The sequence below is a fragment of the Tachysurus fulvidraco genome, chromosome 11, assembly GCF_022655615.1.
Source record: "Tachysurus fulvidraco isolate hzauxx_2018 chromosome 11, HZAU_PFXX_2.0, whole genome shotgun sequence".
Lineage (NCBI taxonomy): Eukaryota > Metazoa > Chordata > Actinopteri > Siluriformes > Bagridae > Tachysurus > Tachysurus fulvidraco.
In genome coordinates, this window is record NC_062528.1 from 10,762,699 (window position 1) to 10,789,677 (window position 26,979).

At 38.1% G+C, this 26,979-nt stretch overlaps 2 protein-coding genes across 5 annotated transcripts in view; both read left to right on the forward strand.

Annotated features, from left to right (window-relative positions):
* The window catches only part of aipl1 (aryl hydrocarbon receptor interacting protein-like 1), a 28,081-nt gene extending 12,832 nt beyond the window's left edge, over positions 1–15,249 (forward strand). For 2 of the 3 annotated variants that reach the window (XM_047820914.1, XM_027146146.2), the window contains 7 exons: positions 875–1,119; positions 1,203–1,974; positions 12,068–12,247; positions 12,978–13,166; positions 13,473–13,649; positions 13,991–14,132; positions 14,277–15,249. In XM_047820914.1, coding sequence (XP_047676870.1) covers positions 12,089–12,247; positions 12,978–13,166; positions 13,473–13,649; positions 13,991–14,132; positions 14,277–14,683 — 1,074 coding nt within the window. In that variant the 5' untranslated portion in view covers positions 875–1,119; positions 1,203–1,974; positions 12,068–12,088 and the 3' untranslated portion in view covers positions 14,684–15,249. Of the gene's footprint in view, positions 1–874; positions 1,120–1,202; positions 1,975–11,080; positions 11,232–12,067; positions 12,248–12,977; positions 13,167–13,472; positions 13,650–13,990; positions 14,133–14,276 lie in introns of those variants that run through there. The other variant, XM_047820913.1, reaches the window with a different exon arrangement.
* Positions 15,250–16,817: 1,568 nt separating this feature from the next.
* Positions 16,818–26,189, forward strand: trarg1a (trafficking regulator of GLUT4 (SLC2A4) 1a). Of its 2 annotated transcripts, XM_027146518.2 has the most exons (3): positions 16,851–18,015; positions 23,530–23,656; positions 25,087–26,189. In XM_027146518.2, exons 1-3 carry the CDS (start codon positions 17,632–17,634, stop codon positions 25,092–25,094), a joined length of 519 nt encoding a protein of 172 aa, XP_027002319.1. In that variant the 5' UTR covers positions 16,851–17,631; the 3' UTR covers positions 25,095–26,189. The 2 variants fall into 2 exon arrangements, with proteins under 2 accessions (XP_027002311.1, XP_027002319.1); XM_027146510.2 differs by lacking the exon at positions 25,087–26,189 and having other exon boundaries at positions 16,818–18,015; positions 23,530–23,670.
* Positions 26,190–26,979: the final 790 nt, after the last annotated feature.

A 26,979-nucleotide genomic window follows, 5' to 3' on the forward strand; every position in this document is an offset into this window, starting at 1 on the left:
GAGGAAACCCCCGAGGCACGGGGAGAACATGCAGACTCCACACACACAATGTGGAGGCGGGATTCGAACCCCCAACCCTGGAGGTGTGAGGCAAACGTGCTAACCCCTAAGCCACCGTGCCCCCCTATATCTGTGTGGGGAGATTTTTTTTAACATTAAAGTGTTTTGTAAATAATGAATATTGAAGTGTATTATAAATGATTATTACAACAAACTGTCTCTGCATGTTTGGACGTTTTTTGTGTGTGTGTGTGTGTGTGTTTAAATTCTTCAATTGAAAGGAACGTTTTTCATTAGTAGCAGTGATGGTGCACCAGAGACAAAGAAAAAAAAATTCACCTAAAGCTTTGCTCTAATTAACATTTAGCTTTGCTGTTTCGTTGTCCATTTTACGTGTCATTGAGAAATTACTGAGAAAGTGTGCTGAAACAGCATACTAAAAAACTTACCACAGATTGAACTTGTCCAAAAAAAGAGAAGTTTAAAAAAAAATCACATTTGCGAAATCAATTATGCAGAAAGAAACCAGCATCGTGCAGACTTACAAAGTTAAACTCTCTATGTTGGAGGAAGAGCAATAGAATTACAAATGTCAAGGGTCAGATGCTCCCTGTTAACCCATTGAAGTTTGATATCGATCAGTCAGCAGTGGGATTTCAACACATTAGATAATATTTAAACTGGAATGGGATGTATGAAGCCCGAAGCCCTGATGTTGAAGTTCCTGCCAGTAAGTGCTGCCATTACTTAGGGTCACCTTCTATCTTCAAAATGTAGATAGTGATGTTATCTATACTAAAATAATGTTTATGTTCCTGTGCTGTTGTTTTTTCTCCTGTGTCTGGTTTGATTGCTGTCCTCATGCCACATGAAGAGGGGAAAGAAGGTTCCAGGGCAACTTACTCAGCACCAGGTTAAAGCTGCTTACGCAGATTACCTTGAGTTCCAGGCAGACAGGAGATCACAGCACCTGATGAAATATTCATGTTGCAACACTGTGCCAGACCTCTTGCAAGCTTGCTTGATCTTTGGCCCTGTGACTGAGGCAGAGTGCTGCCGTTTTAATCGAACACAAGTTACCTGCTGTGCTGTGAGACTCACTTTTCCCCAGGTGAACAGGTAATGAGGCAGTTGGTGGCCTTTTATATTTTAAAAGATTATAGTGCTTGTTTCCAAATGTTTAAAGGCGTTTTTTTTCCCAGCACTTTACAATGACTCATCATAAGTTTGCCCAGCAGAGGCCATTTTGTGCGCGAAGACTGAGAAGAGGCAGCACATAGACATATGACTCATGACAACAAGCTTTTTCACTCTGCATGTCGACAAGCCAGACACTCACACTTACAGTACAGTAGAGCACACCATGCTTCTGGGTCTGTTTTCTACTCTCCTACGATTCATATCAGTTTTGAGATCCCAAAACCACCTTTTTATCCATAGTCAAAAATAAATGTGAAAAATAGAATAGGATCATATGCTGTTATATAAAGCAAGTACAGATGTGATGCAGCGTCATGTATCATGCCTTAAGCCAAAGATAATGTATAAGACCTGTGTGACCCCCAGACGAATGGATGAGTCCATCATCTCCAGGCCTATAATAAACGATAGCCTCAGTCTGGCCAGCTCATTAACTACTGCTGGAAAATACCATGAGCGGATGTCTGAATGCATCCTGATGACTCAGAGCATATGCACACCCACTGCCACCACGATGTCTGAGTGACTAACTAGCCTCCTGTTCCACTGGAGCCCTGAACAAGCTCTGTGACGCATTCGGCAAAGCGAGGCCACCGGCAATGTGTCGCGTTTAATGCGGCACTGTTGCCACGAGGTGGGATGAAAAGGAAAAATGTGAGAGTAAGAGACTTTAAGGGCACAACGGTGGGTGAATAGGATTCATTGTGGGCCTTTAATCTGCTGTCTACCTCTGCAGTTAATCCTGCTGGTGACATCAGGACGAGACTGTTTCAGGTACTTGATTCTCTTCCCCTTAATAATTATGTAATTCCATGGAACAACTGACAGGAGAAATGCAGGAGCCAGACAGTCTCTTTAAATGAGCATGTGGCCTCAGTAAATGTCTTTTCCTTTTTTCTGCATCTTTTAACCAAATCTGAAATGTCTCGTTTTCTCCGCGCTCAGAAAAAAATCACAGATGCTGCTGCCCAAAGCACAAAATACTTGCTTTGAATATTTTAAAAGGGCTGCTCTCATTATATACTGCCATTATTATCACAGTGTGAGCTGCCATTTTTAAGCATTTTAACGACGTTATGAGATCAGTATCAGTTGCTGTTTAATGGTATTTACTGGGTACTGGTTTTGTAATTATATCAGTCACATAAACATATTTCTTTGGGGGAAAAACTACTTACTGTGGTCAAAACTCTGAAGTCTTTTACTTTTTAAAATAAAGATTTGTAGAAATTTTATTTAAATCACATAAGGTTTTTTTTTTTTTCAATTTAAAGCCCCACTAGGTAGCTACTAATGTTAATGAAATGCATCACTATAAATGCAGTGTCATTCATGTCAGTGTTCTCATTCATGTTAGTGGTCATTCTTTGTCTTGCAAGCTTTATATCTGACTGCACGTTTGATGAATCTGAATTATGTATTTTTATTCGATTCCATCTCTAGCTCAGTAATAAACATATATTTTGCCTGTTTAAAATGCACACCAATTTAAAAAGTTAATATGACATATGACAGAAAATATTTTTCCAAGCGTTCTTGGCTTAGCTAATGGTTCTTCAGATCATAAAGGTTTTCTGCATAAAATCTTTTTTTTTTTAAATAAATAAAAATATTACTATCACTAAATACATATGACAGTATACATATTTATTAAATGTGCCTATTTTATTTCTGTTAATAAAATAATAGTGTCAGTGAATTTTTCATACTGAATGGTCACACTGGCTGCAGAAAGTCTGAGAAGCCTGATCTGCTGCATTGCTGTTAGTGAATCCATATTTAGCTCCTTCTCAGTCATGGTGATGATCTCTGCCAAGACGTGCCACTTGCTAGAACAAGAGTGTAAAGCAGAGGTTACACAACAGACTTAAATTAGGCTAGTGCATTAGAGGTCTTGACTGCTTGTGTAATTAAATGACCATATTAACCTGTCAAGTTTAATCCTGCACGAATGTAAGATGTAGCCATAGATGTATAATATCTGTAACACCTTTAGCTTGTGCTGTTAAAGGTCCATTGGGAGAAGAGTACTGGGTCTGTGTGAATAGGTCACATGGCAACTGAGCAGTGAGTTAGTGAGAACTATTGTATAATGAAACAGGAACTGCTTCCCTTCGCTGCTATCCTACAGTGAACCCTAACGTGCAGAAGCGGTGCAAATCAAGGCGTTTGAGTGATTGCTATTCTCTGAAGATCTGCACTGAAATGTCCCCCAATGCTCTGTGTACCACATGCGGGCCCATGTGAGATCAGTCTGCCTTTCATTTCGCTTAGCTTCAGGCTGCAGTGCTCATCTGGGCCATGAGCTGCGTGAGCCACATAAATACATACTTGAGGAAATTGTCAGTTGTGGCTCAGGTCAGGTTCTCCCTGGGCACGAAGCTCTGGCTGTCAGAGAAAGACCAAGTTCTTTTTTCACTGTCACTAAAGCTTTCCCCACTCCCACCGCACCCCACCCCCACCTGTTCTTTCTAATTGACCCATTTTAATGTGTGAGGACAAGCAGCATGACTCAGGAGGGTCACTGAGTGCATTTCGGAGCGCTCTGCTCTATTAAATACTGGCAAAGCCCTCAGCAGTCATTGCTTTGAGCTAGCAATGCCGTGCTAAGCATGCTTTAAGAGATTGTTTTATTCACTCATGCACCGACGTGTCAGTTCCCTAAATCTGTGCTTTACTTTTTATTTACTTGCAACAAACTTTGACAGAATTTCTTAAAAATTTTCATAACCTTAAACTTTCGCTCAAATATTCAGAGAATTAGTAGACCATTTAATCAATTCTCTCTCTCCCTCTCACTCTATATATATATATATATATATATATATATATATATATATATATATATATATATATATATATATATATATAAAGGCTAGTTACGATATCCACAAAAAAATGTTTTATCAGTTATTTAATATAACATCATTGATATTTAATGCTACAGGACGTAGGATGTTTATTTGAAATGTGAGATTAAGTCAAGGGAGAAAAAACTAGTCTGTAATTTGATTTTCTTGAGCTGCTTTGAATAACTGACAATCCTGGAATAATCTTTTAGTCAGCACTAAAAAACCTACATCATATGTAAGCTCATACATCATAACTCTATAGGCACAAAAGAAGGCAGACCACTGAGAGACATGCAGAAGCCGCAGCCAGAGTCTGATATTTTACTATAAAAGGAAACAGAATTCTACTGAATTGTACCTTGGTATTTTTATTTTGTAGCACATGTAAAGATTTCATTTGACTGAACTAGAACTTCCTGAGATCAAATGCAGCTGTGAATTATAAATTCTTGTGATATATGTGATATAACATGACAACATATAATGATATAACATACAGCATGACCCAAAAGTCTTCATACCTACAGTAGGGGATATGAACACTTCATGCAATTGAATTTGCAAAACATCCTCTACATGGTTGCCAGTTTTTTGTAAACACTTGTGTTAACACTTCTGGTGTTATGTCCATTACAACCTTGCAACAGCTTCCTGATCCAGCCATAAGAAGGAGTTCATTACGTTCTTTGTTTGTCAGAGGCATCTTTAAAGGCTCTCTAGGAAAAAAACAAATTTATTTTGGAAGACGTTTTGTGAAAAGTGTTATTTTTCTCTATGTATGGAGACATTTGAAGTGTCCTGTAGTAATACACTGTAGAATAGGCTATAAATGTGCAAGAATTAAGAAGGCTATTCTTAACATGTCCTAATTAATATTTTTTTATCCAGAAAATATGAAATACTGGCAGACAAATCCCAGATCATTGGTCAAATTGAAAACACAGAAAAGACAATAGAGAGGTGATCAGTAAATGGCGTAAACTAGACTAATGCAAAATGCAGAAATCAGGAAAATTACCAGAATAATAATCATAGAAATTAAATCTTGGTAAGTTTAGATGACAACAAAACAGTGTCCAAAGTCTATTTATAAAGGATGTGTTGGAGACTAGAAACAGGTGAGTGCAATCAGAGGTCCAGTGATTGTGAATGTATCAGACTTTGTGAGTTATGGGACGTCTTGTTTAGAGTGTGGCCATGTCCGTAGGCCACAGTGCATTCGGAGTTCACTTTCAGAGTTAACCTCACACCCTGCAAATGTCTGTTCAAACATTTTAGCCCTGTCTCTGTCAGAATGAACATAAACATGGTTGTAGCCAGCAAAAATGAATTTTTAATCCTCCCAACATGAGTCTGCCTCTGAGGAATTTGAGTCACACTTGCATACAACACACTAACACTGAGAATTCCTCTCTTGCTGCCAACACACATGTTCTGTTCAAGTGACCAGGTGGTTTGAGCTGGTGATGTAGTTTAAAAAGGGCTCTGAGTTGTGCGGTTTGTTTATGAGTTTGGAATGAGGTTTGGAGTGATGGCATCGAGGGAGGGTTTGTTTTATACCTCTAGGGTTCAGAATATGTCAAAGTGATTACATCACTGCTGGAAACTGTGCACAGCTGACAGGACAACCTTAATGACAGGCAAAGTTTGTAAGTGAAAAGATAAAGATGATGGAGAGGACTGTTTAGGCAATAAAATTCACCAAATAGTGAATCTGAGCTCTGGGTCTCATGGCCTTCAGAATATCATATGTGATATATGACATGATATATCTTTTAGTAGTTAGTTTGGATCATGATGCTTAAAAGATGTAGATCTTCACTGAGCTGGGCTTGACAGCAACACCTCCATCTTGAATATTTCAACTTCACTGGTTGAACTTTTTTCCCAGTACACTGACGATCCATTACACTAGAAGAATATAAATTGTCTTAAGGAATGTTATATTTCAATATAAAAAAATTAATTACTTTATGGTCCCAAGTCTAATATAAACATCTTCGAATATTAAATTATTTTTTGCCAAACATTTTCAGAGTAAAATTCTTCAAGGTTGTGACTCTCCAAAGTTCAAAGAGGTTAAGCAGTGTCTAAGCCTTATATACCTTACATAATATCTCCTTTTCTGAGTAACAAAGCTTATAGAATTGCCGGGCTCAATTCAACTCAACATGTGAGGAGTGATGACTGGTTCTGATATAAGGTTTTAGGTTTAAAATTTAACATCTATCATCAAACTCACCTTAAGCTCACTATATGAAACTGTCAGGATTTAGCAGTGCATTATATCACAAGGTCTCACCTAAGGTATAATAAGAAAATCTTATAATAAGATTTGTGGGCAAATTAATACACACACACACACACACACACACACACACACACACACACACACACACACACACACACACACACACACACACACAGAGCTAGCTACATTTGTGATTTCTGATTTTGGACAGTCAACTTTTAGATTATTCTTAAAAATAAGATGACAAATGATCCACTTCCATTGTGTTCACTAACTTACAACTGTATTTCACATGTGCTTTCTCAATCACTGCTGATAATTTTTTACAGATGTGTCAGTGAAATGGGTAAAAAAATTATCAGCGTGCCATTGTGTGTAATCACTTAGCATGGCTGTCACTCCACTCATAAACTAGATAAATCTACAGTCTGGTCTAGAAAAGAAATCAACCCCAGCTTTGCTTCTTGCATTTGTACAACTGTATGTTGTGCTCAGATCTACAAAAATGTAAAAGAATTCGCATGAAATCATTTGTCAAAAATTATGGGTTGAGAAAAGTGAAAAGTTTAAGTTTATCTCAAATTACAATGCTGTGTAAATCAGACAAGAGGATGGAATCACTTCAATAAGCTGTAGCTTGAGAACATTTGTGCAGAATGAAGCAGAGGTGTGTCTACAGTACAGGCCTGGACAGCACCGTGGCTGCATGTCTCATATACTGTATCTGAAGAAGGCTAGGTTATGATAATTACCTGCACACACAAAATTATAATCTTCAAAACAACAACAAAAAATGTCGATTTTAATTTAAAAGGCATATTATAGTTTCATTCATCTAATGCTTTATTCAAATTTCTTGATCATCCACCTAGTGAAACGTTTAGGTAATACATTCAAACATATACAGGTCTCAAAGAGGAAAAGGGTTTAATCTGCCATGCCATCTAACAGCAATACTTGTTATTAGTATAGCAATGAAATATATTTTGTTAAATGACAATTAATATATAAGTAAATTAAACACAACAACCTTGCTTTATCCTGGTCAGGGAAACAGTAGATCTTGAAATACACCCCAGATGAACACACACACATATATATTCACTTCCACACAGACAGTAACTGGAGCTCAGGGCCCAGACTCTCAGACCTCATTGCTCATGGAGCATCGGATAGCTTTTGCACGCTTTTATTTCAACAGGGAAAACAAACATTTGAACATCGTGAGACACTCAGTGTTATTTGATATAGAGAAATAAAATGCCTTTAATAAGTATAAAAAATGTTGCTGCTCTCAGCTTCAGGGTGCCTGTATATGAAGATCAGGTGTGAGACTGTGTTTGGTTTCTGTGTATGTTCTTCCTGTGTACGGACGGGTTTCCTGCAGTTCTCTGCTTTATTTCCACATCCCAGAAACATGCTGGTAGGTGAAATGGCTATGCTAAATGACCCCTAGTGTGAATTTGGGTGTGATTGTGTCTGCATGGTGTCCTCTGGTGTCCTCTGGTGTCCTCTGGTGTCCTCTGATGTCTACATCCAGTCCAGGGTGTGTTCCCACCTCACATACGGTGTCCCCAGAATAGACTCCAGACCTGCAGATCTGACCAGGATAAAGCTCTACTGAATAACATTCATTCTTTCTTTCTTTCTTTCTTTCTTTCTTTCTTTCTTTCTTTCTTTCTTTCTTTCTTTCTTTCTTTCTAAAAGCCTCATTTACTTGTTAGGCCAGGCAGCACTTCATGTTTACTAATGGCAATGAAATATACTGAAAGACAATATAATAAAAGACACTGGTTCAACCCTACTGATTATCTGGTCAGTTCATTTCATCTGCCCTGTGCACAGAATTCAGGAGGCCATTTTGTAACTGCAGAGGCAGCAACTTGGGTGTAAAATAAGAGGATTATCAGGACACACACAGTAAAGGTCTCACTCAGTATATGTGTGTGTGAGTGTGTGTGTCTGTGTGTGTGTCTGTGTGTGTGTGTGTGTGTGTGTGTGTGTGTGTGTGTGTGTGTGTGTGTGTGTGTGTGTGTGTGTGTGTGTGTGTGTGTGTGTGTGTGTGTGTGTAGGGGCTGTTGTTGCACAGATGTCGAGGGCAGGGAGACTGTGATTTAGATGGTGGTCCAGGCGTCTGTCATGACATGTTGAAATTTCCAGAGATGACACTTCAGTGAATCACAGAGGAGCTGATCTGCTCTACACAAATTCCTGCTGTGTGAATGCACACAGGTGAAAGTGTGAAAAGGCCAAATCCCAGTGGAGGAAAAGTGTTTGACCAGCTTCATCTTCCCCTAGTCGTTTCTTTATGTGCACAATAAATTATATGGGTCCCCTTAGCACAGATTAATTGATTAAATGAATATTTATTATTGCTATTGAACTATATAGATTTCCATTTCTGAGAGATTTTTCACCAGTAAGGTAGAATTGGCATAATTTATAATTAAGTTTGAATGAAATCCATTGAGTGACCACTAAAACAGGCTTATAACTATAAGAACACAGTATTCAGTATAATAACTTTGATGGTAGCCTCATGGATGTCCTCATTTTGAGCACTGATTACATACACAGTGGAAACGGGCCACTCACAGTTTCTTCTTTTCCATACTCAGATCAGTCTCTAGCTCTAGTGATAAAGCAGTAACCATGACTCCATACCAAGTCCCTGTAGCACCTGCTCCAGGGATTTAGCCTCATCACTTTATGAATGAGAAAGTTTTGTTGAGTTGAGCTTTGCAGAGAACATATAATATCACATTACACAAACAGATTGCGATGCATAATTATTAATCCCCTTTCCATGGTGTCATTATAAAGATGCACATTTTTTCCTCACTATTACGAGTGCACACCCGTATACATGCATCTGCACAGGAGGACTGACTCACAGTGACTCACACACCAGTCACCAGAGCTGACATACGGTAACGGTAATGTCCTTATGTGTTAGACAGGTGGAAAAACAAACTAGCACGGTGCACAGTTCTACTGCAGCTATACTACATAAAACAGCTCCAACTGCTCCAGGTCATGTACAGTAAGTCTCACCTAAATCTCTCCAGGTACTGAGAGTTTTACATTCACACTGCAATACAATGACTGATGTTTAAGCAGCACATCTGATCAAATATCCTTTTATGTACTAATCTGAGGAATAAAGTGGAACCAAATGTAAATCTCTCAGCCTCAAATGAACAAATTAATAGACCTGTCCTCAAGTTGTTATTAAAGATGATTGAAATTCATCAGGCATAAAAGGCCTAACAAGTCAAACAAGTACTAAATACTGTGTATTCCATAGGCTTTACATAGCCGGTACCCATGGCAACACTGAGATAATGGGAAAAAAGACTTCTTAGAGTCTTTTGAGAATAAGGGAAACCAATAACATTGTTCTTATATGTATGACTGATGAAATTCAGCTTATTTTTTCCCCTTGCACACACAATGAAAAGAAGTAAGGAAAGGAAAGGAAAGAGGGGGAAAAAAAGCATTATAAACCAAAGTAAAATTAGTAATAAATAAATAAATAAATAAATAAATAAATAAATAAATAAATAAATAAAAGGAAATTCTGCCATTTCTTATTACAAGCCTAAATAAAACAGAGATTAATAAATAAAGAGAAACTGGTTGGTAATTGCCAGTTATGATGCAGAATCAGTAAGTGTTCATTCCACCTCTACTAGAAGTCCTGTAAGAATTAACATTCCAGGTAACCTCTAAACTGTAGTGCAAAAATACAAACTAGGGCAAGAATATACAAAGAGTAATATAAGCTCAGTGTGTATGGAAGTTTTTATTTGTTTGTTTGTTTGTTTGCTTGCTTGCTTGCTTGCTTGCTTGTTTTATGAGTAGCAATGAACATTGTCACAAAACAGTTTTACAGAAACTAGGTCTAAACTTTTTTTGAGTGAAAGCCAGATTTGACAGACTCAAGGAAAGTGTCCCTGAGCTGGCATTAGGAATAAACCCAGAGCCAGGCTCAAAAAGAATTTCTGCCTTTTCAAGGCCACACCAGACAGTCTGCAAATCCCAGATGTTCACATAGTTTAGTGCACATGAAAGAGTTCACATTGGCAAATCACAGTGCACATGGAAGTACCTACATTGCTGCCACTAGAGGGCAGATAAACCATGCTGCAAGACAGGCCTGATTGACTTAGATCCAAGTTCTCATTTCAACTGTTGTGCAATAGCAATGGCCACATGATTGCAGGAATGTAAGCACACTTTGTATATGTAAGCAATGCATGCTTCCTTTTAAAGGAAGTTCTCTTTTCTCAGGACCCTTTCCACACAGCTGTGGCTTAATATTCAAACCTTACTATCCTAACATTCCAACTGAAAGTGAAGTTGTTGCTCACTAATGTGACTCATACACAAAATATAGCAGTGCATCTCTGTAATCTTATGAAGTTGTAAAAGTGGATGACTTGTTTGGACCGCTGTACAGCAGGAGATATGTGAGCACATTCTGCAGCTGTCAGCCACATGTGTACACCAGGGGCACTGAGTCCAGGAGACTCTCTCTGCTCTCTCCTGTTAGCATGGACCACCATGGGGGCTGACACAGAGGGACAAACACTAGTCTGTCTCCCTGCATTTTCCAGACATTTCCTGTAAGACATGATCACAGGTGAAAAGTGCTGAGAAAAGCCCTTCTGTGGATGGCAGGTGGAGCTGTCAGGCCTAATCTTGTTATCCCTGTCCTTTAATCCACAGACAACACTTCAGTCTTTAATACTCAACTATACAGTGCACACACTCTCTCTCTCTCTGTGTCTCTGTCTCTCTCTTTATATATATATATCTATATATATAATATGGTAGACAGTCTGCTGCTTGGTGTGGAGGGAATAAGAAAAACTATCTTGCATGGAGGAACCAGTGAGATTCCCAAATTCATCACAGGATCCAAGGTAGGATAAGCAGCTTTATAATTAAATTGATCAAACTCTATAGCCTACTGCTTTAATTTCAGATATATTACATATATTTAACACTTCTCTTCTTTATCAAGTTATGTAAACAAGGAAAGGAAGTAAAAAAGAAACTCACTAGTTGTTTCTAAAACAAAAGCATGTAACTGTCCTGTGCAAATCTACCAATTTTAAGACTAGTTGTAAAATGGTGAGCAGAACAGTAAGCATTGCTGCCTCACAGCTCAAGGGCCACCAATTCAATCCTTAGCTCAGTTTATGGTCCATGTGGTTTGCCTCTGGGTTCTCTGGTTTCCTTTCACCTCCCAAAAACATGCTGATAATTGGATTGGCTATGCTAAATTGATGCTGAGCAATGGACTGGTGTCTCACATACTACTACCTCCTCATGCCCAAGTGCTCCCAGGATAGGTTTAGAATCTTCACCTTTGACCAGAATCCATCAGATCAATGAATGAACATGAAAAGTTAATGTAATAGTGAATATTTATTTTGAAGTGGAACATAAGAAGCACAACCTAGACCACAGGGGACACATGATTGCAGAGTTTGCCAATTTCGCTGACTGGAAAGACCTGATTCAACTCACCAGCTAATAATCAAGTCCTTTGAGGCTTTGATTATGTATATTAGAGCTGGGTAAACACTAACTGCTTCAGCATTTTAGCCCTCCTGCAGAGATTCTGAGCTACATTACCATGCCAACTAGACATTTTATACACATACGGTATCTGACTTATACTGACGATGCTTTATTTTTTTTAAAATTGGTGGCTATTTTGTGTCCTCTCACCTTTATCCTCTGTGATTCACAGGTGACTTTCCATTTCCGAACCATGCTGTGCAATGACGATCGCACTGTGCTGGATGACAGTAAGAAAGTCGGGGTGCCCATGGAAGTGGTGATCGGGAACATGTTCAAGTTGGACGTGTGGGAGAATCTGCTCAAGTCCATGCGCATAGGTGAAGTTGCAGAGTTCTGGTGTGACATAATCGTAAGTACCATCATTCAGAACAACTCAAATGTACATGACTGATGTAAGATTTTAAATATCCCCATGCAAAATGCCGACCACAGTGAAAGGCCAAAACAAGCTTTGTAAAAAGTTAATCAAAAATGTTCCAGGAATTCAACAAAACCACACCTGACAGAAAATCTAATAGTTAGCGATACTTATATGATTTAATGTCATGCTCATTACCAGCAAAAGTGACACGGTCATGCTGTTTGTGTACAAACTCAGCATGATCCTTAGCTTTGTATATTAAAGTAAATTCATAAAAGGTTAGAGGCAAATGCTGTTAAATGCAGTGTCAGTTCAGCTCCTGTGAGAGCTACAGCACACAGCTGATATTTTTGTGCTCTCGTAAGCTCTGTTGCTCTCATAAGCTCTGTTCATTAACAGTGTAAAGAGACAGGAGCCTAGTGTCTACAGCTCAAGTGCCTACAGAAGGATTAAGCTGAAGATGTAGTTATTATGTACTGCTGTCAAAACTGAGCCCTGTAACCTAACACCAATTCCCTGTTCTCACAGCAATCAGAAAAAAGACAATAGCTCTGCTTCATTTAGCTTTTAAAAAAAGGGACGACACCTTGAATTAGTTTGAGTTTTAGAATATTCAAGCAATAAGAAATATACAAATAATTCAAAAAATAACTTCAAAGACAGCAGTCATCTTTGTGCATGTATTTAATTTTCTCTGGTTTGTCTGTTTACTGGACAGCACACTGGCATGTACCCCATGGTGGCAAAAAGTCTTCGACGCATTGCAGAAGGAAAAGATCCAGTGGACTGGCACATACACACCTGTGGCATGGCTAACATGTTTGCATTTCACACCCTGGGTTATGATGACCTGGATGAGCTCCAGAAAGAACCACAGCCTCTCATCTTTGTGTTAGAACTGCTTAAGGTCATTCCTATCTCTCACATACGAAGAGATACTAAATCTTAAGCAAGCCCATGTTGATTTAGTCAGCGTGTTTCATGAATCAGTTGTGTAACAGATTTGTGTTGTGCAATTTCTTTAAATCTGAGGAGTGCACAAAACTACTTCTCAAGAACGGCCACTAGGTTGAGCTCTGGATTTATTTTCAGTTAAAGCTGCTTAAGAGCAATACTGTACATTTTTATGGTTCATCCTGTAACACTGTAGACACTACATCATTACTACATTATATTAATTATTTAGTGTGTATTTGTGGGTTGTGTTGTTCAGGTTCAGCAGCCGAGTGAGTATCACAGGGAATCATGGGCGATGAATGATGAGGAGAGACTAAAGGTTGTTCCTGTGCTCCATGGCCAAGGAAACAAACTGTTCAAACAGGGTCGCTTTGAGGAGGCCACAAACAAGTACAAGGAGGCAATCCTTTGCATCAAGAACATTCAGTCAAAGGTGAGAAAGCTAAGACCTGTATATTAATGGTTGATGAGTAGATGGATAAATGTGAATAAAAATTTTAGTTGATATGTGAATGTCTGATATACATCTGATGTTACAATAATCCCAGATTTTTCCTACCTATTTATAATAATACCATAAATTAGTCATGTTTGTGGGAATTTGTCCAAGGCATTATACCAAGATTACAGTATTATGTATTTATTTTGTGTGTGTATTTATTGTGTGTGTGTGTGTGTGTGTGTGTGTGTGTGTGTGTGTGTGTGTGTGTGTGTGTGTGTGTGTGTGTGTGTGTGTGTGTGTGTGTGTGTGTGTGTGTGTGTGTGTGTGTTTAGGAGAAGGCCTGGGAGGTCCCCTGGCTGAAGCTTGAAAAGATGGCCAATACTCTTACACTCAATTACTGCCAGTGTTTGCTGCGCATGCAGGAGTATTACGAAATTATCGAGCACACTACTGACATCATTAACCAGCATCCTGGTGAGTGTAGAATATAGACTCCATATCATTGGCTTGATTTTATTCCTGGCCAAAGTCACTAACTGTGTAATAATGTAGAATATCTGATTCACCAAAGCAAGTTGTTTTGAGAATTGTATGTAAAACATTACATGTGTCATGTAGGGGTAATGAAAGCTTTCTACTTACGGGGGAAAGCAAACATGGAAGTGTGGAACGAGGCTGAGGCCAGAGCTGACTTTCAGAGGGTGCTGGATCTAGACCCAGGTATGAAGAAGTCAGTGAAGAAAGAGCTATCTATTCTCAATTTGCGCATGGAGGAGAAGAGAGAAGAGGAAAGACAGAAATACAAGGGAATGTTCACAGCCACAGCAACAGAGCAAGAAGCTACTCCACAAGAAACTTTCAAGCAAGTGGCTCTGGAGCAAGCGCCTACAGAACAAGAAACAACATTACAGGAAACCCCTGAGAAAGACTATTCAGAGAAAGAAATTTTCAAGCCAGAAACTCTACATCAAGAAATTTCAGAACCAAACAATCCAGAAGAGAAAACACTAGAGCAAGAAATCTAGAGCAGGAAAATGTAAAGCAAGAAATTATAGATGAGCAAAATCCAGAGGCAAAGAATGCAGAGAGGAAAACACTACAGCAAGAAACTTTAGAGGAAGAAACTCTAGAAGAAGAAACCCCAGAGCCATACAATCCAGACGAGAAAATGCTAGAGCAAATAAATCTAGCACAGGAGACTATACAGCAAGAAATTCCTGAGAACAGCACTCCAGTGTTATTAACTCCAGAGCAGGAAACTCCAGAGAAGGAAATCTTAAAGAAATGCTGAGAATGAAGCTCCAGCAAAGAAAGAGCAAGTTAATCCTGAACAAGAAAATGTATCACAGTTAACCTCAGCAGTAGCACAAAACTTTTAATGACTTTCAGTGATGTAGGTACTTAGTGAAAGAGTTTGATCCCCATCTGATCCCTGTTATTGGTTATTAATCTAATATGGCACGAGGTGAGCATATTGCTTACTTTCAGGAGTCTTATTTAAGATATAACCTGATATGTATCTGATATTTAAGAAAATACTACAGCATAATATTTATATTAATAATTTTCCATTTGGGGTAAACTATTATTCATACAATACATGTATATCTGCAATAAACATCATTTATCAGACTCAATGTTTTGAAAGAGTGCTGATTTTCTACCATGCTCTTTCACCCTCTTTATTAAGGCACTGACTACCTGGCTTTTAATTATTATTTTGCTAAATGAAGAAAAAAATCATATTGTCATTATAATTCACACATGCACTCAGACAGCAAACCTCAAAGTCAATATTACTGTCACAAGTGTGTTGAGTGAGGTCTGAAATATAGTTACTCCAGGAAACTTTGGCAATAGTCATATATTAGGCTATACACACCACTATACATTAGACTATACACCTATTAAGCACAGGACAGCAGTGTCTAGATGGTAGACAGTGGGAATAGTCATTGGTGACTTGTGTGTTCAGTTTAAAGTGTTAGTGTTTGTGCATATATCTAGAATTATCCTGGGTTCACATTTGGTTCTGGTGGAGAAGCAGATAACAATTCTGCTCCAAGAAGATAGTAATCAAATTGTTACTCTAGGTCTGTACCTGAGGAATCTGTAGCATGAAGTAAAATGCCCAATATAAGACAGACTGTTCACTGTCAATTAGCTTTCAGGAAATTCCCCTAGTTCCCCAAAAGACAATGTTTAGATCTTCACAAAAGTTTTACATGCTGTTCATATTACTGAAACCAGACACTTGGCTCTGACCTTATAATGCTGCATTGCGAATTGTAATTTTAAACATTAACTACTTTAAAAGCACCTGTCTAGATTCAACTAACATGTTCAGTTAAGCTTTTCCTGTTGTTTTCTTCTGGCTGATAGATGTAGATAGATAACATTATAGGCACAAAATAAACATACTGTATAAACTACAGCTAGTTCATAGACTATAACAGATTCAACAGTCATCCTAGGTGTCTAGGCTTCGTACTGAAGGTAGTCCTCTAGTCTAAAAAAAATTAAATAATAATAATAATAATAATAATAATAATAATACAAATCTCAGGTTACTGTCTACGAGGCGTTTTACACATTCTCCAGTGTGGCTGTGTGGAGTTTTAATCTTCCCTTGACTAAAGCATAAAGTTCATGAAATCAAGAAAAATCATGTTGACATGGGTATGAACTGCATTTATTTCATTTGATTAATCTTTAAAGAACCTTTACCTTACAGAATAATGACAAGATTTTCTCACACGTCTCTTCAGTGAGGCCAAAATTTTGAATAACGTGAATGATGTGATTAATAGGATTTAATTCAATTGCATTTAAATGGATGCAAAATATTAAGTTGGCAATACAAAAGCAAGATTTGCCTAAACGACTACATTTACAGCAAACAATTTAGAGCTCTATAATCTATAATAAACAACATGTATGATAAACAGCAGTAACAATCATTAATTACTTCTCTTTCTATTAGAAATACTATGGCCATTTTTGCAGTCATGATAAATTTGAAGAGTAAAGCCATTCAATAATTCTATTGATCTTAGAGTCTGAAACTTTTATGTACAAAAATGATTGAATTATTGAACTGTGGAATTCCTCTTTCTGTTACACTGAAATGGTGGTAATGATGTGAGAGATAGGGAGTGTCTCTCTGCACCTCTGTCCATTGGGATGGTCTGGGCGCAGAAGCAGTGCGGAGGCTGATGGGAGAAACAGTTCACAATCCTGTAGTGTAGTGTGCAGTGCAGTGAAGTAAAGCTTGAGCAAGTCTCCTCATCAGCAGCTTTAAACAAAACAAAGCGAAAAGCCTGCGGAGCCACACGCAGCTTCTGCGCTCTCTCTCTCTCTCTCTCTCTCTCTCTCTCTCTCTCTCTCTCTCTCTCTCTCTCTCTCTCTCTCTGCGTTTGTGCGTGTAGAAAAGTGGCTTTCTAATTATTTGATTTCATTTATTTATTTATTTATTTATTCAGGGGTTTTTTTTTTTTACTGTCAAACACCTTCGAATCGTGTGCGCAGAAGAAAAAGTGAAAAGTGATGATGGTGCGTTTTGGTGAATGACTTCTATTTCTCTCCGTTTTTTTTGTTTTTTTGTTTTTTTGTGTGTGTGTCCTCAATCGCGTGGGTTTGATAGCTGGTGTAGTGAAAAGGGCGGATTGAATGGAAGAGCCGATCTGAAGTGTTTTGGGGAAGAGGAAATGAGCTGATGTGAATGGAAGCACACTGCAGCCCACAGTTCTCCGGATGTGACTGATCTTTCGAGCGTCTAGTGGATGCTGAAAGTGCTATTTATTAGTAGGTTCTGTTGTTCACGTTTTATTGGGAACTAGACCAACTAGACCAATGCGTAACTGATCTACAAATGATGGAAGTTTAACGCTGCATCATTACTTCGTTTCTACTAAAGTGCTTCTAGACAACGGAAGTTTTGATCTCGGTGTGAACTGGTTTTCGGAGGTGAAGCATGGCCGTAAACACCGACAGTGAGTTTGAGAAGACGGGCCTGGCTGAACGCGGCAAGGTGCAGCAGGAAACGGAGAAGCTGCTGTTTGACGGCGGTGCAGGAAACGGGCTCACTATGTCCACCTCCGGCACTCTCACTGTGGACGTAGAGAAAGGAGCCGAGGGCGAGCAGAACGGCCACGGCGGACCACAGAGATCGAGCTCGGTGGTCCAGCTCGCCTCAGCACCCCTGTCCTCTTCCAGACCAAGCCTGAGCCGCACCTCATCCACCGGCAACGCGGTGCATGAGCAGCCCATACCCAAAGACTACCTGCTGCTGGTCATCCTGTCCTGCTTCTGTCCTGTCTGGCCCGTAAGCATCGTAGCGCTCGTCTATTCAATCATGGTAAGGAAATTAAACGAATGTTGCATTTTTCCCCACACATTTGCGCGACTTTTCCAGTATTTCATATAATGTTTAATATAATAAGGGGTGTGAATTTAGTTAATAGATAAACCACTATGATATGTACATCAACCACTATGATAAAAAAATCTACTCTGTTCTGAAAACACTACTCTCACATTTAAGATTCATTTTCACCTGGAAACGTGCAAATAGTGTACCTTTATAACGCTGTATAGAAATAGCTGAAATTAACTTTTAGAATAAAGCCTTAAAGCAATACTATATCACCTTTTTCAGTTTAAAGATACATAAAAAATATTTACAAATATATGAAAAGCGTACTCTTGATGGTCCGACTTGAGAGACTAGGAGTGGTACTTTTCTCTGAGAATGTACTGTTATAATAATCAAGCTGTGTTGAATTTACTCTTCCACTTTAAAGACACACATATACTTATACTGGAAGATTTCTCATCTGTGTCTACCAGTTCAAGTTAATTTCATATTGATATGCCCAGATCATTTGCAGAGCTAAGTATGCAAAACCCAAATGATTTATCTCCAGACTACATGCTGAGTTAAGGCTTGGTTCTGAGAAAATATTGTTTCTCACATTCATGGCCAAAACCTTAAGCAAACTGATTCTCAGAATAATCTTATGCACTTTAGGATGTGCACTTAAAAAAAAAAAAAGATATTATCTCTTATTATGTTCCAATGTGCAACATTGTGTAGTGTTTTAATATTTTTTAGTACATTCCTTTGCCCGAAAGATAGAAATCTAACAATATAAGCCAGTTTTATAGGTAGAAAAAATCTGCATTAGCCACCAGAAAGCCCTGGCTGCTTATATCGAATATCTATAATGTGCCAAGATAATGTCTTTCCCACTGTAATCATTTATTCTTGCAGTCTCCAACAGGGAATCATAACAGCCTCTCATTTAGTGTAAGAGGCAGGATGGTAGTGTTGGGTGTGGCTCCATGCATTGGCCTGGTCTGTGTGTGTGCACTGTTGAGAGAAATGACTCACTCATAAGCGATGTTGAACCAAATGGTCTTTCCCTGATGTTGGTGAATCAGAAATAGTTATTTATGGGAATGCCCTTTTGACTCAGGCTAGTATGAAAGAAACACTCGGAGAAAAGAGAAATTGAATATCTGCATATTGGAAATTGGATCTTTAAAAGGGGAAAAGGAAACCTCCTTTCTCCCCTGTATCCTTCTCTTTTTTTTCTTATTTGTCTTTTTTCCGTTTTGAGGATTCCCAGTCACAGCTAGCCAGTCATAGCCTGGAATTTAAACATTTCTTTCTATCCTTTTTTTTTTACTATCTATATTATTATGGCATGGAGAAGAATAGAAATATGGGGTATAATATAATTATTTCCCAGTTTTTCCTGTGTACTCTTTGGGATCTAATGTGTCATTACTGTCCTTGCACCTATCATTCTGTCTCTACAGGGAAAATGGAGAGTTGTCTCTAGAGAAATGCAAAGACAGATTGTTTTGAAGTGCTGTATCAGCAGTATCATGTGCATGCAGTAAATTGCTGCAAATGAGTAAAGTTAGAATCTGCTCTACTTTTCACTGACACACTACAGGGAAAATGAAGATATGACACAAGAGTTCAGGAGGATATTTTCTTAGCACTTTTTCACACTTCCACAAATTTTGAAGGCATTTTAGCTTCCAGTTATAGATATATTGAACCATTTTCTGGTAGAGAAACACTCCAATGTAGGGTTTTACATAGGTCCTTGGAGAGCTCTGACAGAGGGACAAAAAGAAGTGTGTATGGACAGGACACTGCTTAATGAATACTTGTGTTGTTTGTATTGGCTGATATTGTATTGCAAATATGGTTTGACCAACAGCCACAATTATCCAAACAGCCTGAGCTGTTCACCAGACGACTGGATTCAAATGTCTTTGGCTTTGGAATTTTTACTCCATCAGAGGGGTGAGTTCCAGAAGAAAAAAGAGCTGGCCTTTTAACTCATTATTAGAAGAGACAGGGAAAGTGAGGTTGTTAGTTTTTGTTAGTTAGCACAGAGACAACATTTACACCCTGTTAGATGCTAGCAGAGGTCCTTTACACATCTTAGCAATTGCAGAAAGTGTAGGAGAAAAAGAGAGGCAGAGAACAGGCAGTGCATTATTAAGGTGTTTCTTGGCTAGTGCATTATCAAAGACTCTTGAGACAAATTGGAAAGCAGAGAATACAGTTGGTTACAGAGATGTTGGTTCAGTAAGATGTACTTGCAAGTTGCAGCTCTTGGATGTTGGAAGGATCCCATTACTAAGTCCATTTATTGGATGAAGCAAGGTTTGACATAAAGGGAGAGTCAGAGCTACAAGACCGCATGCTAGGCAGAATTGTCGGTGAGTTATTGCTGTCAGAGATGCAACAAAGCCCACTCATTTGTGTTCACAGTTCCCTTTTTATTATACCTCAGTAGAACAGGAACCTTTCCAGCAATGGATGGCTCTTTAAGTAAAAGCTCTGCAGCTGCAAACAAATAAAAGCTAAGGAAAAGGGTTGATAACGCTTATTGAGCAATTTGTCCAAGCTGCACATTTTGAAAACGTATTTGCAGAGTTCTTCCACTACTATTGAACCATCACATTTTAGATGCTCAGTATCAGTGAGATCATGTTTCTAGTGCACCTGCTCATTTACTGACCGCAGAGGCTTTATGTACAGTAAGAGAGCTGAGTCAGTGGTTGAGGAGCTCTTCCAGTGCTTCAGTAAACTATTACTTGGTTGTCACTTTTGCTTCTGACCTCTAACAGGGCTGTTCCTTCCATTATTTATGGCATCATCCTGTAAGAAAATACTTCACCATAGCAGGCCAGTATTGAGGGGCAAAGGCTCAGTATGTCATCAGGTTTGTAAAATACCATGATGAAAATATTCCTGGAATAAAGATATCCATTAATCACACTGTGGGAGGCAATCCTGGTCCTCTTCCTTGCAGAAAAAACACATAAATCATTCGATTCCTTTACAGCTAGCTTCTCACTGCTCACAGTTATGAAAAACTAATATTCAAAACCTAACATAAAAGTTTGTTACACACTTATATATATATATATATATATATATATATATATATATATATATATATATATATATATATATATATATATATATATATATATCGTAGTGCTATGTATGTACTGCTAAGATAGATAGATAGATAGATAGATAGATAGATAGATAGATAGATAGATAGATAGATAGATAGATAGATAGATAGATAGATAGATAGATAGATAGAATTTTAATTATTATATGATATATATATATATATATATATATGGTGAATTATTATATGATATATATCTTTGTTAGTCCATCTGAAAAAAATGTGAAAAATTCTCTCATGTCAAAAATCTTGTCTATTTTTGTATATGTTTATACACATTGAACAGATGTTAATTTGGAATAAAGTATCTGTGATTGGCTCCAACCCTAAAAGGTATTAACAAGACTTGGCACCATTACACTACAGATATCTCCTCTGTCCTAATACTGTCCCATTACAAATCAAAGTTGATGAAAGGTCTGAGAGGTAAATTGCATTTTACTTTACTGTGTTTCTAGAACTTGGATTCCCTTGATTCAAGGCACCAAGGTGGCTTTTCTGGACTAGACTGGACTAGAGTACCAATAAAGATTTGTTGCATCCACACATATCTTTGCTAAGAAGTCAGAGCCACTCTGCAGTATTTGAAACTTATGAAGTGATGAGGGTCTACAAATTTCTCCTTTCTAATATACACACTGTGTAGTATAAAAGTAAAATATTTCATGATCTAGCACTGGGGCTGTGGTTCCACTGGCTATGGGTCCAGTAAATTGAACCATTTTTTATAGCATGTGCATATACAGAAGCTATACAGCATTCAAATTCAGTATAATGTCTGGAGACAAAGGATCACTCTCCTCTCAGAAACAGAGCTATTGCTCACAGGCTGTGTGTGTGTGTGTGTGTGTGTGTGTGTGTGTGTGTGTGTGTGTGTGTGTGTGTGTGTGTGTGTGTGTGTGTGTGTCGGGGGGCAGATTCTCATTTCTCTCAGGAGCAGTTTGACAGGGTGGTAATTCAATCCCCTGCTGTAGTGACCCCTTCTTTAAGCAAACACACCTGCAATGCTGAGATGGAGTATAATAGTGGTGTGTAAACAGTCTAGTATGAATAGAAGATTATAAGGCTTGTTTAGTAATTACTTTGTTGATTTTTAAATATAAAGCTGGGCAAGGATTTGTGCCATGGATCAAACAAATACACAACATTTTATTACAACAAAAGGGATAATTCTTTCTGCTGTAGATGTTAAAATATGGAGTCATCAAATACGTTTTTTCTGCCCCAACACATCCTCAAACTCATTGTGCAGTTACATTAATTTGATATATATATATAAAAAGAAAAAAAGGTAAAGTATTAAATATAATCCTAACACATTGTAGGACCACACTCCAGTAAGAAAGGTCATGAAAAAAAGGAAAAACGATTGCCTCGCATACTGAAACAGATTAAGACTTCATTTGAAATTTTATATTTATTCATACAAAATGAAATATATGTCTAAGAGTAGCTTTTACTGGGATTACAAGTTAATCTTATTCAATTAAATATTTAAAACACAGATGAACATTTACCAAATTATATGTTTATAGCCAAGGTTTTTTCTTCTTCTGCCAGATGTTCCCTGTGGCTGTATATGAAATTCCTTGAGAAATTGGCCTGAGGTCAGGTTGTCTAATTGATGACTCCTGATGTATGCACCAAAGAATGTGAAAGATTTATATTTCTTCTGAGATCAGCAATGAACTGCAGGAAAAAGGCATCCATTTCACATCACAGTGCCAAAGTGGGGTTCAGCACCACGGACAGCGGCAGTGTAACAGCTAGTCCAAAGTCTTGTGTTACTGCCCTTCTGCATCTGCTGAAAGATTTTTTAAGGTTATATCACATCGCTGAGCTTGTAAACAGCAGTATAGGGATAATGGTATGTATGGAAAGTGTGCTGTAGGGTGAGGTGCCTTTGTCAGGGGCTTTTTTTTTTCAGCTGTGCTGCTATGTATCGATTGCTTTAATGCAGTCTAGAGGGGCTTTCCCCAGAGTGCACTGAAGCGCTAATAGGAAGTGGTGGCATAGGGTCCCTTTTAACGAAAATACATAGTCATCAGGAAGCTCAGCATGTCTTTGCATCACTGATGACAGTTGTGGCTGGACTCATAATAGCACCTTGCTGTTATTTCATTCTCCAGAATAAAAAGCTGGCTTGTGTCTTAACAAAATGAGATTCCATACTCTCAGCTGGGAAAAATTCCTAGTCAAAATGACTTCATACATCTTTATGCAGCATGAGATAGTGTTCAGGTGTTACCTTCATTAGTTTGCAACTGTAATGGCAACTCATATATATTTAAGCAATAAGCACTTTAGGCTCTTTGTGATATTTCTGCAACATTCTTCATCTTTCTGTCTTTTTCATTCAGTCCAGAAACAGCCTACAGCAGGGGGACATTGACGGGGCAAAACGACTGGGTCGCCTGGCTCGTCTACTCAGCATCGTGGCCATCATCCTGGGCCTGGTCGCCATTATTGTCTACGTTGTGGTGTCAGGTACTACACACTGATGCATTTATCTTGCTTGTTTGTAATTTTTTGTGGCCCAGTGCTAGTAAAGTATCAGTCTGTTAAAAGACATTATCTAGGGTAGGAAGTCTAAACTAGACTTAAATTATTCATACTTTTGTTTTCAGTCAGTAGCTGAAAACATTAACTGAAGTAGAAATTATATAATGAAATATATATGAAATGAAATCTGCTTAAACAAACAGATAAGATTGATTAGGATTTGAGAACAGTAGTGTTATACCATATCTCACAATATATAAAATCAAAAGTTTCAGTTAAAATATGATCTCAGTGACTGTGGCATGGATCTCCTGGAATTTTCACACACAACAGTCTGTAGAGGTTACTCCATCTTGTGCAAAAATAAATCTCTGGGTTCTTTGGATGGAAACAGCTTAGTGATGAAAGAAGACAGAGAAGAACTGCAAGGCAGGGTGGAGTACAGATCTGTCAGGAAAAATATGGTAACTAAAAACTTCTTATGACTGAGCAGAAAAGAGAATGTACAACACATTTACATTTTCAGCATTCAGCAGACACCCTCACCCAGAGCCACTTATATTTGAGCTCATTTTATACAACTGAGCAATTGAGGGTTAAGGGCCTTGCTCAGGGGCCCATCAGTGGCAGCTTGGTGGACATGGGATTCAAAATTTTACCCTTTCAATTAGTAATCCAACACCTTAACCACTAGGCTACCACACCACACCATACCTTAAATTGGATGAACTACAACAGCAAAAGACAATAGCAGGTTCAATTCCTGTCAAACAAAAATAGGAATCTGAGGCTGCAATGTACACAAACCCTAGAGATGAAAAATATTACCTAGACTTTTTCATCTTCAGCTGTCCAGTTGTAGTAAGCATGTGCACATCTTCAGTATGTAGGTCTGCTGTTGAAAGTTCAACATATTAATCTCTCTGAGATTCATTTCTGCATAACATGGATGCAAATAGTGATTCTTTTGGTTTGCTCTAGCTGTCCTGTCAGTTTGAATCATTCTGGAGATTATCTTCCACAGATATTTCTGAAATACTTCAACTTTTCTCTTTTCTGATGTGAACAATAACTGCCGCTCTTGATTTTATACATTGTGCTACTACCTTAAGTCTATACATACCTGTGAGCACTGTGTTCTGAAGAAGAAGTGACAGCCCAGTTTTTGTGCAGTTGGTCTTGTTATATAAAATTAAATGTAACACTTTCCAAAATATACTTATATTACATTAGATGTACAGCATAATCTAAAATCACTTTTTTTTATATATATAAGAGTCACTGAGCAATGTAGCTTGTTTCTGCTTAATTGTAGAATATACAGTAGATACATTTAGAGATTATAGCATGTGGAAGATCAGTAAAAGGATAATCGGGTGATAGATAACTGAGTGTGTCTCTGCTTTCTCCTACAGTGAGCTAAAGTACAGGAAGACCCATCTGACAAGAAACAACCATCTACAGCAAAAAAAGTCTCTACTGTGTAATTAAAAAAGAGATATTTCATATAAAATGACATAGTAAAGAAAAAGAAATTAAAAGGAGTGTAGCAAAAATAAGATCTATTTACAGAGAAATGACATGCATGCTATAAGTTAATGTGTGCTTGATTAAAAAAAACACAACTATAGGTTTAAAGTGAACAATAAGTGTGCTTAGTGTACACCAAACACTGTTCTACTGACAAACCGACGATGATGATGCCAAGGATGAGAGTGGATCTCTTCAGCAAGATGGGGACCTCAAGCTGCAAGATAGATTCTAACATTATATTACTCCTGAAATATCCAGATGCACAGATATATTTGAAATATTTCTCTTCGCATATATTTTACGTAAAGATTTGAATTAGGGGAAGCAGGAGAGTCTTAGCTTTGCCACATGACCTTATGGACATTGTCAATGGAAAAACGAAAGGATTATGAACAGGGGGAGTATTTTTGTTTTGCTTTATTTATTTTGTAGCTTTTGATTTATGAAGAATGAACACATGCATGTAAAAAAGCCAAACATCATCACGTCCCTTTAGAAAGACTTTTTTTCGTGGGCACTTAAAATGAATTGCACATACTACATGACTGGATCTGGTCTCGGCACAGATGAGCTGATTCTCTTGGCCTTGCTGTTGGAAGTGCTGCGAGTACTACACACTGAAACGCATGTCAAATCCCCTTCCCACATCTGAGCTACCTGCTGAAGCATGGACAAACGTCTAGAGGCATGATTGGAGCAGGACCACTTCACCGTGCTCGGTGCCAAAGCCCTCAGAGCTGAACTCTATCCACAATCACTGAAACCACTAGTGCAGAATGCCACTCTAGCTCTTTTGGACTCCTAACTTGTATACGTATGCTATATATCCATATACTTACCAAACTATTTAGGCATGCTGTAGACAGACAGTATATCTGTTTGCTATTCTCTCTCTCTCTCTCTCTCTCTCTCTCTCTCTCTCTCTCTCTCTCTCTCTCTCTCTCTCTCTCACACACACACACACACACACACACACACACACACACACACACACACAAAAGCGCCACTTTAAATCAAATTGTTTCTTTGATATGACACAAATTACAGTATCTCCTGCATCTTTGCAAAGGTAATGATAAAATTGAAATTTTAAGTCTAAAACTTTGTTGAAGTCAAATAAAAAAAACACCAAGATTCGGACTGTTAGGCTTTTTCTTCATAAATGTAATACATGACCACTTTCTCATTCTGTTCAAGAATTTTACTGCCCCATTCAGTGATTTCCAAGCACTTTATTACCTGATCGTTTTTTCAGGATTTTTACTCCAGATGAATAATTCTGTTCACATGCATTAACAAATTTTAAATGTATGAATTTTTGTCATTGATATATTGACTTGTTTCTGTTTTGATTTTTCTGTACAGGTAGAGACTGTTAGCATCTACAAACCACCCAGAATCACACTGGATTCTGTATACCATTTTACCTCATCCACAGTTTTTCTGTCCTTACAGTGAGTGTGTGAGAACGTGTGTGAATGTAAGAGTTAGAAATGCTATGCTTTGCTCTAAGCTGTGGAACATTTAGACGAACACAGCTCACGTATATCTGTTTCATACATCAGGTACTTACTGTACATTTAAGTGCAGTGCCAATATTGATGAGATGCACAAGTGCTGCTATGTGTCTAAAACTGTGATTTTATTATTTCTCCCTTCAACGGTTTATGGTACCTTGGTTCAATTAGGATATGAATTTCTATTTCGTAGGTTCATAGCATACTTCTGCATGGGTGGAATAAATGTTAACCTGCATGGTCTACAACGTGTCTGAT

Bases quoted from the DNA above. Each gene is read 5' to 3' on its own strand.
- trarg1a (XM_027146510.2), top strand. From the start codon at position 17,632: ATGGCCGTAAACACCGACAGTGAGTTTGAGAAGACGGGCCTGGCTGAA. The intron at 18,016-23,529 runs GTAAGGAAATTA...TTTTTCATTCAG, and splicing joins CGCTCGTCTATTCAATCATG to TCCAGAAACAGCCTACAGCA.